Source organism: Callospermophilus lateralis, chromosome 1 (genome assembly GCF_048772815.1).
Source record: "Callospermophilus lateralis isolate mCalLat2 chromosome 1, mCalLat2.hap1, whole genome shotgun sequence".
Classification (NCBI taxonomy): Eukaryota; Metazoa; Chordata; class Mammalia; order Rodentia; family Sciuridae; genus Callospermophilus; species Callospermophilus lateralis.
Window position 1 is genome coordinate 19,132,262 of NC_135305.1, and position 12,192 is coordinate 19,144,453.

The 12,192-nt window shown below is 32.3% G+C and overlaps 1 protein-coding gene across 6 annotated transcripts in view; it reads left to right on the forward strand.

The window, feature by feature from the left end:
• Positions 1 to 12,192, forward strand: part of Cnot4 (CCR4-NOT transcription complex subunit 4) — a 128,962-nt gene that overhangs the window by 73,159 nt on the left and 43,611 nt on the right. For 3 of the 6 annotated variants that reach the window (XM_076832861.1, XM_076832877.1, XM_076832896.1), the window contains exons 4-7: positions 4,360 to 4,446; positions 5,217 to 5,318; positions 6,034 to 6,159; positions 8,899 to 9,032. In XM_076832861.1, coding sequence (XP_076688976.1) covers positions 4,360 to 4,446; positions 5,217 to 5,318; positions 6,034 to 6,159; positions 8,899 to 9,032 — 449 coding nt within the window. The remainder of the gene's footprint in view (positions 1 to 4,359; positions 4,447 to 5,216; positions 5,319 to 6,033; positions 6,160 to 8,898; positions 9,033 to 12,192) is intronic. The other 3 variants (XM_076832868.1, XM_076832887.1, XM_076832904.1) reach the window with 1 other exon arrangement.

Below are 12,192 nucleotides of genomic sequence, written 5' to 3' on the forward strand. Positions count from 1 at the left end.
GTAAGAGGTTTTAATTTACTTACAGAGATTCTTTATTTTTACTTCAAATAACTTCAGATTAATCTGAAGAACTGTTACACAAAAGGAAATCAATCTAGGTGGTAACTACTTGGAGATAGCACTTTATCAGGAATCTAAATCTACCTATAAAAATCACTAGTTTTACACTTTTAAAAATCATTATTGCTAATAGTGAGATTCATTTTCTTAAAACTTTTAATTCATTTTCTTAAACATTTGTTTTTAAGACCAGAGACAGTGCTTTTTAAAAATCAAATACTACTAATTCTTTGTGTCTTTTAAAAATCTCTTTAATTTATTTGTATAACTTTATCATAAGTTTTTGGAAAACTTAAAGTTGGCTTCACTAGAAAACTCAAAAGAAATTTCAAATTGTCAGTGTTACTTTCAAATCACAGACGATCCCTGTAGCTTACTTATCTTTGAGTAATTTGCTATGTCTACAAATTCTGGTTAACAAAACAGGTGAGAAATAAAGCTTATTTTGAAAATAATTTTTGTACACTAGAAAGCTTTATACTAAGATTGTAAAGTGTATTCATTTATTTATTTCTGTGGTCAATAGAAAAACGCCTTTGAAGCCATGGTAATTAGTGTCAATGATTAGATTAGAGGTAATGATGAAAAAATTTTAAGTTTACAAATTTTAGATTTGGAGAGACTTACTTCATTAATTGTACAAATTAATTTCTTGGATATATACCATGTGCTAGGGAGCTTTGATATTGGGGATAATTTAGATAGTAAGCCCTACCAATTCTACCCTTAACAATCTTGCAGCCTAAAGGGGAGACAGAATTTAAGTGCTTATGTGTGTGTTGAACACTTATAAATAAGGAAGTATACAGCTTTTTGGGAACATGTAACATGTAACAGCAGGGTGCTAAGCTAGTATAGAGATTTACAAAAAAACTCCTTGAAAAAAGAATGATTTATATAGGCTTAAAGACCTAATAAGCCAGTCTTAACTAGGGACAGTAGCATCCCAGACATGTGTGGTAGCCCCAGAGAGCATTTTGTTTGAGGAATAAAAAGATTGTTTAGACACAGCCATTTTATCTTAAAAACGAGAAACTGAAGCAAAGAAAGGTTGAGTGATTTGCCTGTGGTCATAGAGCTCCTATTCTAGTGTATTCTGTACTGATGATTGGTCTATTATTATCCATTTATTCATTTATCCACTCAACCGTCCATGAAATTTTTGTTTTTCTCTGTAGTGTCTGTGAACACTTAACTATGTTTCCAAAGAACATTATAGCAAGACAATTTAGTCATTAGGCATGCTATTGGGCATTTATAATTTTGTCACATAATTATATTTTAATTATATTGTACTGTGTTAATGCTAAAAGAGACCCACTGTGAAGTAAATGTATGATATTGAATACCTAAATAATGAGCTGATAAACAGCATGCTCTGTCTACTTCCCATATCCTTTCTTTATTCAATAGAACACTATTTTGCTGGTTGTTTAGGCAGAATATGGAGTATTCAAATTAATATAAAAAGTTTAAATTCTTGGAATTTCCCTTGCCTGGGCAGCCTATTCCATTTTAATACATTGCTGTCACTTGGAGGTTCACCAGTGCTGTATTCCATATAGTTGTTTGTTCACTGCTAACACCAATTTTTCAGTAAACATGTCAGTAAGTAATATGCCAGGCACTATGTAAAATATGATAAACAAGATAGTACCTGCTTTTTTACAAAAATAACAGTATGGCATGAGAAGTACTGTGTGCTATGGAGGCACAAGGGATAGCACTGATCTCGCAGGGGAGGTGTATACTCCTCTGCTATCTTTGGGGTAAAGTGCTCCTGGCACACAAACTATACAAAGAGACTTCTATCTACAGTCTGATTTGTTTGACCGGAATACTAGAGAGGAATGGTGAGAAAAGGGTAGGCAAGGTAAGTGGCAGTGTCATAAAGGGCTTTCTAACGATGCTTAAGGAAGGAATTTTCACTTTATCCTAATGGCAGCAGGAAGCTGTTTTTAAGAACAGAGTGACACGACTAAATATGTGCTTTGAAAACAGCATTCTGGCTGCGTTGTGGACATGTCAGTGTAATTATGTACCATTCTTGTGTTGTTATAAAGGTTATCATACCCAAATGTTTGCCAGAAACTATTTCTATAAATGAGTGGTCTTCAACTTTATCAAAAAACTGATATGTATTATAGCCCTTTACTTTAATAAAATGACTTCTTGATAATATGTTTCCCCATGTAATTTGAAAAAAATATGTATATAAAGGAGAAGTAAAAGGAAAATAATCAGAAATTTATAGCTACAGATAAGTGCTTGGGCACCACTACTCTAGAACCTTTTTTCGAGGTACAGTCTCAGGGCCACTAGCAGGGAGCTTACTATGAAGACACTCAGGCTCTGCATTAGATTTACTGGATCTGAATATGTACTTCAACTAGTTCCTCAAAGGACTTGTATGTGTATTTGAGCTCTTGAAGTACTATTTTTTACACTACAAAATAGAGTAGTAAGATGCTTGGCCTCCTACTAGTAGTCTCACTGAATGTGATGACCACAAATGCAGCTTGCTAAAGGTGTATGCATTGGCAACTTGGGTACCATGAAATGCCAATAATGTGATTTTTGTGAAGCAACTCTTAGTAAAATTGCACATACAACATGCGTAGTCTTCCTTTAATAACATTATCTATACATTTAGCGCATGTCAAAACTGGGGAAACAGAGTTTGTTTCTAGAGTCCATTATAAATTGGCTTTTTAAAAAATATATTTTTAGTTGTCAGTGAACCTTTATTTTATTTGTTTATATTCAGTGTTGAGACTCAAACCCCGTACCTCATACATGCTAGGCAGGTGCTGTACCACTGAGCAACAAACCCAGCCCATAAATAGGCTTCTTAACTTCATTAATGTCTTAGAGAACATTCACACATTGTGCAGGATGGCTGTTTTGCAGGACTAACTTAAGCCTTATAAGACACTCCTGACTTCCATCCACTGAATGTGCTTAATGTCTCCCAATGAGCTACCCCTCAACCCTGAGACTTTATTATAAGCAACCTGAGGGTCATTATATTAGTTACTGTTTTTATCTTATCCCTAAAAGGATTTGGGTGAAAAAATATTGAAGACCTTTTAATCCATTAGAATTGGCTGTAACAAGCATAACAATTTTACTTATATGAGCACCTAAAATGAAATATGTTGAAATTAATTAGTTATATTAACTTGAAGATTGTTAAGAATTAATGACACCAGCCATAGACTGTTTACTTAAAGCTTTGATTCTATCAGATATAGAACATATTTAAATTATAAGTATGTGAGCATATTATCAAATACAACTGGAAAGAGAAGTATTCTGCACCAACTTGAACAGGTGTATGCAGAAAACTTTCAGTGGGAGAGAGCTTGTTGTTTGGAGAGAGTGCAGCAACAGTAGGACTATAGTTAATTTCTGGGGAACAACAAAATTTAATGTTGAGTTACAAATCATGGGAGAGTATTTTGTGTCAAATTCACATATTGATCAAATTAGCCAAGGTTAAGTAAGTTTGTAAGAGAAGGTAAAAGAATGCATATGATAATTACAAAAAAAAAAAAAAAAAAGAGGAGAGGTAAGTATGAAGGGAAGTAGCCACCAAGAAGTAACCATGTAATAGAGAAAAAAAAATGTATAATTCCCTCCCCCTCAATGTAATTTACCAGAAAAAGCACAGGGTGGGTGGGGGGTAGTGTGGGAAAATTTGGGAGACAATTGAAAAATTGGTAAACTTGATGGACTTTGAAAACTACACAGCAATAAATCATAAAGCATGGAATGTTGATGGGACACTTATTGTATTTGGAATTTGTAACTTATAAACAATGTCTTAATATAAAATACATAGATGTATGAGTAAAGATTGTCTTATATCTGTCTTTTGTTTCTTTTCTATGCTCTTAAGACATAATTTCAGTCACTGTATTGAGAATAATTTCTTATAAGGATCATCTGTTAATGACAGTGCAGTTAAGATAACTTGATCTGTTTTGTGTTTTAGAATACTATGACAATAAGAACCCATAGATCATCAGTGAAGATATTAGAAAAAATAATAGATAATACCAAAGTTAGCCTCAGTTTCTATCAGTTGGTAAAAAAAAAAAAAAGAGTAGCTTTTTAGACTTCATTTTAGATTTTCTGTAGGTTAGCTATATAAATAACAATTAGGGAGTAATAACATTTGTTAGAAAAAAATTACCTTTTTCCATTTAATGACAAGGTATGGTGAATGTCCCTATTATAAGGATAAAATTAATGAAAATGGGGACAGTTTATACCTTATTTCTTCTTCTTTTATAGGTTTTAAAACGACCAGAATATTTTGGGAAGTTTGGTAAAATACATAAAGTTGTCATCAATAATAGCACATCATATGCAGGCTCACAGGTAACTAATTATAGGGATTTTTGCCTTTCCTCCCTATGGTCTGGGCTTGACCTGGGCTATTCAGAAGGAGAATTTACTTTCTGTTATTAGAAAGCTTGAGGGTCAAAGATGTAAGGAGTGTAGTGACCTCTGTTGGTGGGGTGGGGGATTTGGGGTGCTTATTAAGAGGGAAATAATAAAATAGAAATTTTGGTCATGGGGTAAAGGGGGAAGAAGGGGAGTTGAGTTTATTATTAGGCACTCTGATAATTAGGTAATGACTTACAATCAAATACTTTTTAAGATATTCCAATTTAATTGAGCATCTTTTTAATATTGCTATTAACAGGTAGAAGAATACACTTGTAGATTACATCTGTTTTTGAGAGAACATAATTTCTCTCAAACATAACATAGTATCTGTAAATATTAATTTTTAAATCTGAATTTCAGACTGTTTTGTAACCTTGACGAGCCTGTCAATTGACATTTTAAGAAAGTAAATGCTAAACCAAAAATATTTTATTCATCTGTTATAGTCTACTTAAAATCAGATAAAGTTCAGTATGATTGCTTTTAAATGAGCTAGTTTAGGATTTTTATAAAACTACTACTACTGCTACTACTACTATTAGTATGTGTCATTATTATTAACAACAGTAGTGGTAAACAACTTTAGCATTCCCTAGGCAGGTTGCTAGAGAATATTCTTTCTTTTTTCTTTTCTTTTTTAAAGTATCCTTAAAACAATTTGAAACTAATAACAGTGGTTTGGGATGTTTTTCCTTTAGGGTCCAAGTGCCAGTGCTTATGTAACCTATATCCGGTCAGAAGATGCTCTCAGAGCTATACAGTGTGTCAATAATGTGGTGGTAGATGGCAGAACACTTAAGGTATTATGATCCTCTTGATTTTTTTTCTTTCTTTTTAAGAGCGAGGAATAAAATGTAGTAAGTAGAGAGAGCCCAACACATACATACTAAAGGTGAAGGAAGTTTATTTGAAGATTGCTTGTTAGGTACCCATAGCAATCTACGATAGCTGATTTGTTCATTGGTAACTTCCATAGGGTCCTGTTTACAAGGTAGGAATCAGCATGTTCATTATTACAGGATAATCTTTTTTAAATTTTCCATGTTTTGCATTTTTTAAAAATTTTGTAAAAATGGAACTATTATTCTTACCAGAAATATAGTGTTCAGGTTTGTTTTCATTAAGTGCCTGAACCTTGGTTCAAATTTAAGAAAAAGATCCTACCAAGCACTGTGATGTGTAAAGAAAAGAAGAATTAGACAAAGGAATTTGCCTTCTGTACTTAACTACTCCTAACATGAAACAGAATTTTATCTTATCTACTCTCCTGATGTCTAGGGAAGCACCTTTGGTATTCATGTTCTAGTAGCCATAGACTGAGACATTTTCTTTAGTTGTTCCAAGTGAGCATTATCTATAATAAATCCTACTAGTAATAGTCTTTGTATTCTTGGCCATACTTATTGTTTTATCTTATCTGTGCCCATTTTAGGTGAACACTAAACATGGAAATTCTCATTGGGATGTCAGTTCACATTTTGAGTCCTCTTTCTCTCTCCCCTCTTCTTCCTGCAGGCATCTCTAGGTACAACAAAATACTGCAGTTACTTCTTAAAGAATATGCAGTGTCCAAAACCTGATTGCATGTATCTACATGAATTGGGAGATGAGGCAGCAAGCTTCACAAAAGAGGAAATGCAGGTAGAAGTCATATGAATTATCAACTTTGCACAAAGGGAGTACATTTTCTTTAATAAAAGTTAAAATTGCATAAGCAAAATCTAGGGAGTTGATGCAAACTGGTATTGCTTTAAAGTAGCACTTTCCAAACAAAGTGTTCTATGAAGTGTCAGTTCTGCAGATATTGTTACAATAAAAATGGGTCTGTGGTCAACTAAGTTTGAAAATGAGATTAATGAAGATGAACAGGTTTCTTTGTTTCAGGACCAGAATTTTTACTATGCTAATAAAAATGGATATGTACATTTAAACAACCAGCACTCAGTTGACCAAAGGAAACAGTTTGTGAAGTGCTACTTTAAGGGGAATGACAGCAAAATGAAAACCAAGTGGGAAATTGTAATTATTGTTTTTTGGCCCAATCTCTATACAGAATAAGCTAGAAAATAATATTTTGTCTACTGATATTAATAAAGCAACATTTTTATAAATTGATTCTCCCTCCAATGTGTCCACAAAGTCGCTATCCTGTACAGGATGAATTGAAGGCCTAATATCCTATGTTCTTTTCACGTTTCCTCTTCTCCTGTCTTCTTTCAATTTGTAGTATAAACATGCTTTTACAAGTAAAAATGTTGACCATACAGCCTATTAAATGAGGATTATACCAAAGCACAATGCTGCACTTCCCTATTATAGATGAGGACTTCAGATTGTTGCTGTGGACTTTTGCAGGAATACTTCTCATTTAGAAGGTGGGGGGCATTCATTGCTACCTTTCATTCTCCAGGTCAAACTAGAGAAAGTCTGGTAGGGCCTCCTTTAAGAGCAGATTGTTAAATAAAATGAAGTATTTTTACCCTTTTTGACTTGGAGTTAATACAGATTAAATCCCATTATAATAAATACATTGGAGTTGCTCGACAGTATGGTCTTTATGATTCAAAACAGTGTGAAAGTAAGGTCCATCTGTATTTAATGGGAATGGAAGAGGGACTTACTGCTTACTTACTTGATAAATGTTTTTTGATTTGTTTTTTGGATAAAACTTTTTATAATAAAATCTAGATAGATCCTTTTCAAACTGAATTTTAATGAGTGGAGAGCATACTTTACTCATATACTGTTATAATGAAAATTTCTATCAAAGAATTTCTAAGCCCCAGGTGATCTCATTTAAAGTATAACTGAATAATAAAGCAAAATATATGGACAATTGGTTGAAATGTATTTGTAATGGGATTTAAGATGTCTATAGGAACTGCCCCCATAGAGTCATTTGAGTATCAGATTGAACACTTTGTGGCTAATGAAAGCCATAGTATCTCCTGAGATTTTCAAGGCTTCTCATGTTTTAAAGATGTAAAATCCACATCTAACTATTTTTTTCATAACTTAAAATTGACTTCATAGTGTTGTCTTGAACTCATCCTGCTCTTTACTTGAATTTGAAAATTACTTTGAAAGGGATTTTGTTGTTGTTAAAACACTTTCCAGGGGCTGGGGATATAGCTCAGTTGGTAGAATGCTTGCACTGGGTTCAATCCTCAAAACCAAAAAAAAAAAAAAAAAAAAAAAAAAAACACACAAACAAAAAACCCACTTTCCAGTGTAGGAAGAGAATTTGAAAAAATAAATCATAAAAAAACAGAAAAATTTTCCCTGTTACTGTATAACTCAAAATTTAGAACGTATTTTTAGATCCAGTTGAAAAAAGCAAGTGACCTCAGAACAGGGAACGATGCATTGTGCAGTGTACATGATACAATTGTGCTAAAATTTGCCTTCACTGAATGTTTTGCTTTTGTTTTCATCTGTTCCATTTTGATTTTGCCATAACATCTATTTAAATCATAATTTTAAAATATTTGATATCCCTAAAGGTAAGTAAAAATACCCTTTCAGACATGATACAATGTAAAATGTTACTCAAAGTAGTTTCAATATAATTTATTTTAGTGTAGCTTTCACAGTGAGTCTTAGTTTGATTTTTTCCATTGCATTTGTGATATTGTCTTCTGATGTATAGCTCCACAACTATAGTAAATACCGCATTTTCTTGTTGTGTGTAGAGAAGATGTCAGCAAACCTTTTTCATAAATATTTTAGGATTTTTGGGCTATGTGGTCTCTGTCATAACTATTCAACCATCTGTTTTAACATTCCACTTGACTGTGTCTCAGTAAAATTTTATTTACAAAAACAAGTGACGGGTTGTAAATTGCTAACTCTTGGTCTAGAGTTTAAAATCACATTAATTTTTAGTTTACTCTTGATGGAGGAAAGAGAGTAAAAACAAACTAATGAAAATTTTACTTAGTGCCAAGATAATGAAGCATATTAAAAAAATCTGTATGTGTATTATTTGTATTATTAATCTCTAGGAGATTGATTAATAAATTTGGAGTGATTGTCAGTAAACTGAATATTGACCTGTTAGAAGACTTAATTAAATGGAAGCTTTAGAAGTAGGTTTAAAATGGACCTTCTAGTGTCCTGAGCTGGTGAAATTGTTCTCTTCATAATATACTTTTCTGTACAATAAAGGGGTTGATAAAATGCTATTATATATCATAGAATTTTAATTGTAATAACTTTTGTTGGTCTAAAATTTTTTAACATCATCCTGATAGGTTTCTCTGAATCCATGAACAAACTTTGTATGTTTTAAGATATCTTTAATAATTCAGAAGTTAACTCCATATTTGATATCTGCCATTTTGTGAATCCCACTGCAGTTGTAATTTCTTCTTTTATTAGGCGGGTAAACACCAAGAATATGAACAGAAACTACTTCAAGAATTATATAAATTAAATCCCAATTTTCTTCAATTATCTACGGGTTCAGTTGATAAAAATAAGAACAAAGTGACACCACTGCAGAGGTATGATACGTAAGTACTGATATTAACATAGTTAGACATCTTATCCTCATATCTGTCAATCTTCTCTTCATTATACATCTTTTTAAGGCAAAACCTTTGACAACGTCTGTCATTTATGCACTATTGTTTAGCTGTATGAGAACTATTGAATCACAATTTCTGGGCTCAAAATATTTTTTTGCTACCGCTCCCTGGTAGCATTTCAGATAAGCCCCTTGATGATTAGACTCACCTCAGTCCAGGGAACACCTTGGGTATGATAACACTCTTGTCATCTAATTGAAATTTCTCCCTGATACATTGAGGGAGAAAAATATCGTAAAAGGGAGCATGGGAGTTTTTGGAAGGATTATGTGTTGGGGGGACACATTCATGGATATTTAATCCCAGGAATCACTGAAATCTTGTATCCTGTGAGCGAGGGTACTCATTTGGGGAGACAAATTGTTTTCAATCCTACATGCCCAACATGGTTTGGAGTGGGTGATATTGTGTCAGTGTTTAAACAAATGTATGTAGTCTTCAGTATTGAATCTCATTCTGATATGTAATCTTCATCTCTTGGATTATATCTGGTTTTGACCTGTCAGAAAATCATTGTTAAATAGTGATTGGAGATTTTTACCCTATTTCTGGATGTTCTTAAGCTTTATGTGTTAGGATCTTTGTTCTATTTTTTTATACCACAGTCAAATTTAAATGATAGTTTTTAATTTAAGTTTTAAGGTTTGGATATTCAGTGTCTATTTAGTTTTTAAAAAGGTCAGAGTCATTTTTTTCCTGCTGGTACTGGGGATTGAACCCAGGGGGCACTTAACCACTGAGTTATATCCCCAGCTGTTTAAAAAAAAATTTTAGACAGGGTCTCAAAGTTGCCCAGGTAGGCCTTGAACTTTCAATCCTCTTGCATCAAGAGGCAAATAGCTAGGGTTAACTCCCACATAGCTAGGATTACAGATGTGTACCACTGTGCCGGGCTGAAAGAGCTATTTTCAGATGTAACCAGTAATAACTGCATGGATTGTTGTTAGAATCCATTTCTTCACAAAGATATTTGTATAAATTGTTTAAATTTTGAAGTCCCTATTTATTCGGTTTGATAGTGGAGATTATTTAAATATTAAAGACTATTTAAATACTTATTACTTAAACACATGTGTGTGTATATTTATATTTATATAGACTTCCAAGCAAAACAAAGTTGCTGTATAATAAACTGCTTGAGATTTGCTTATATAAAAGCTAGGAATAAAAGCTACGTCCAAACAGAAATCTTCCTGGGTTAACATAACAAACCTTAACCCTTTGATCATTTGTACCCGCCCTTTTCCAACCCTGTGTGTTCATGATGAACCGTGTACTCTTTCTTATGTTGGTTGCTGCTTTTATAGTTCTTGGTATAAGAATGAGTCTATTGTAGCAAACATTTATTTCAGATGCATTCAGTATTTATATGCATCATCGTTCTCATTAAAAATGTTGTTATTCTAGTTAAAGTCATATTCTGGGTTTATAGCCCTTAGAGACTTCAGAGTATTACTTGAAAATTTAGATTATCTCTTTGATATAACATTTGCTATTTTCTGAATATAAAAGTAATATTTTTATTGACGGAAATGTGAAAAATTTATGAAAGTATTCCGAAGAAAATAAGTATTGTATGTGGTCCCAGTCCTCAAGGGTTCTCACTGAAAATGATTTTTGTATTTTCCTTGTAGTATGTATTTCCTTATGGTCTTTTTCTCCCTATGAATGTATATATATACCATTATACACAAAATAACTGATTTGTTACATCTGAAAACTCAGTACGCATTATTATAAATATTTCCCCATGTCTTGAAAACATAATTTTTTCTGGCTGCATGATACTTCATTTGGTATAAATATTTGAAATGTATTAAGTCAACCTCCTGTGTTTCTGTGTTATGTTCCTTTCACTTTGGTGATATTATTTATAACACTGTACTGAACATCTTTTCTTGTAAATATTTTAGTTACAGTTTTGATTGTTCTAAAAAGTAGAACTACTGATCACAGAATCCAAGAGTATACCTATTTCCTTGAATTTGGTTTTTTCCTTCAACATATTTACCAGTTTGATAAACAACAAAAAAGATTAATTTGTATTATCTGTATTAAAATTAATTTTAATTTGTATTTGATGAATAGAGTAAAACTTTTTATACATTGTGAATTTGTTTCCCATGTTTTATTTGTGTATTTGTTTTTATGTGAATTACAGGGATGTAACTTTTTTCAATTAGTTGATTTGTGTTTCAGAATGAATTAAATTTATAATTTGAGGAGGATTTATATTCTGCAACATTGATTACTTCCAACCATTATCATGGCATATCTCAAATCTCTTTGCTGAGCACTGAGATGCACACCTGTAATCCCAGTGACTCAGGAGGTTGAGGCAGGAGGACCACAAGTTAAGGCCAGCCTTAGCAGTTTGGTGAGGCCCTTAGCAATTTAGCTAGAATCTGTCTCAAAATAATAAAATTAAAAGGACTAGGATGTAGCTCAGTGATAAAGTACCTCTGGGTTTAATCCCCATTATCAAAATCATCATCATCTTATTTTTTTTTGGTGGGGGGAGTTGCTTCTCAGGAAACATTTTTTTTTTTTTTAAATCTCTTTTCCTGGTTTATCATTTTGGATCTTCCACAACTTCTGTTGGAAGATTCTTAAGCAAAAATTGGAGAACAGTGTTAGCCTATGGAGCTAGCAGGCATTCTTGTCTCATTTTTACTTTTAAGAGGATATTTCTAGTGTTTTATTTGCTCTTGCATGATTTTGATCATTTGAAATAATTTTTAATTGCAATATTAAAGCACATTGATATTCCTAATTTATTGAGTTTTTTTCCATTAGGTTGGAAATGAATATTGGGATTATTAAAAGATCTTTTTGGCATTTATGTACTTATTTTTCATCATTCAGAAGTTTTTAATAAACAACTTTATTATAAAAACTTTTTTTGAAAATGTAACTTTGTAAAACATTGAAAAAATCTACTTTAACAAAGATGCTCTTTTTTGGCATTTATAACAAGTAGTTAGCTTTTACATATTTTTGTGATGAATTATTCATTTACTAATGTTTTATCGACTTTACCTTCAATGTGAGGTATAGTTAGGTGATACACAGAGTACATTCATAA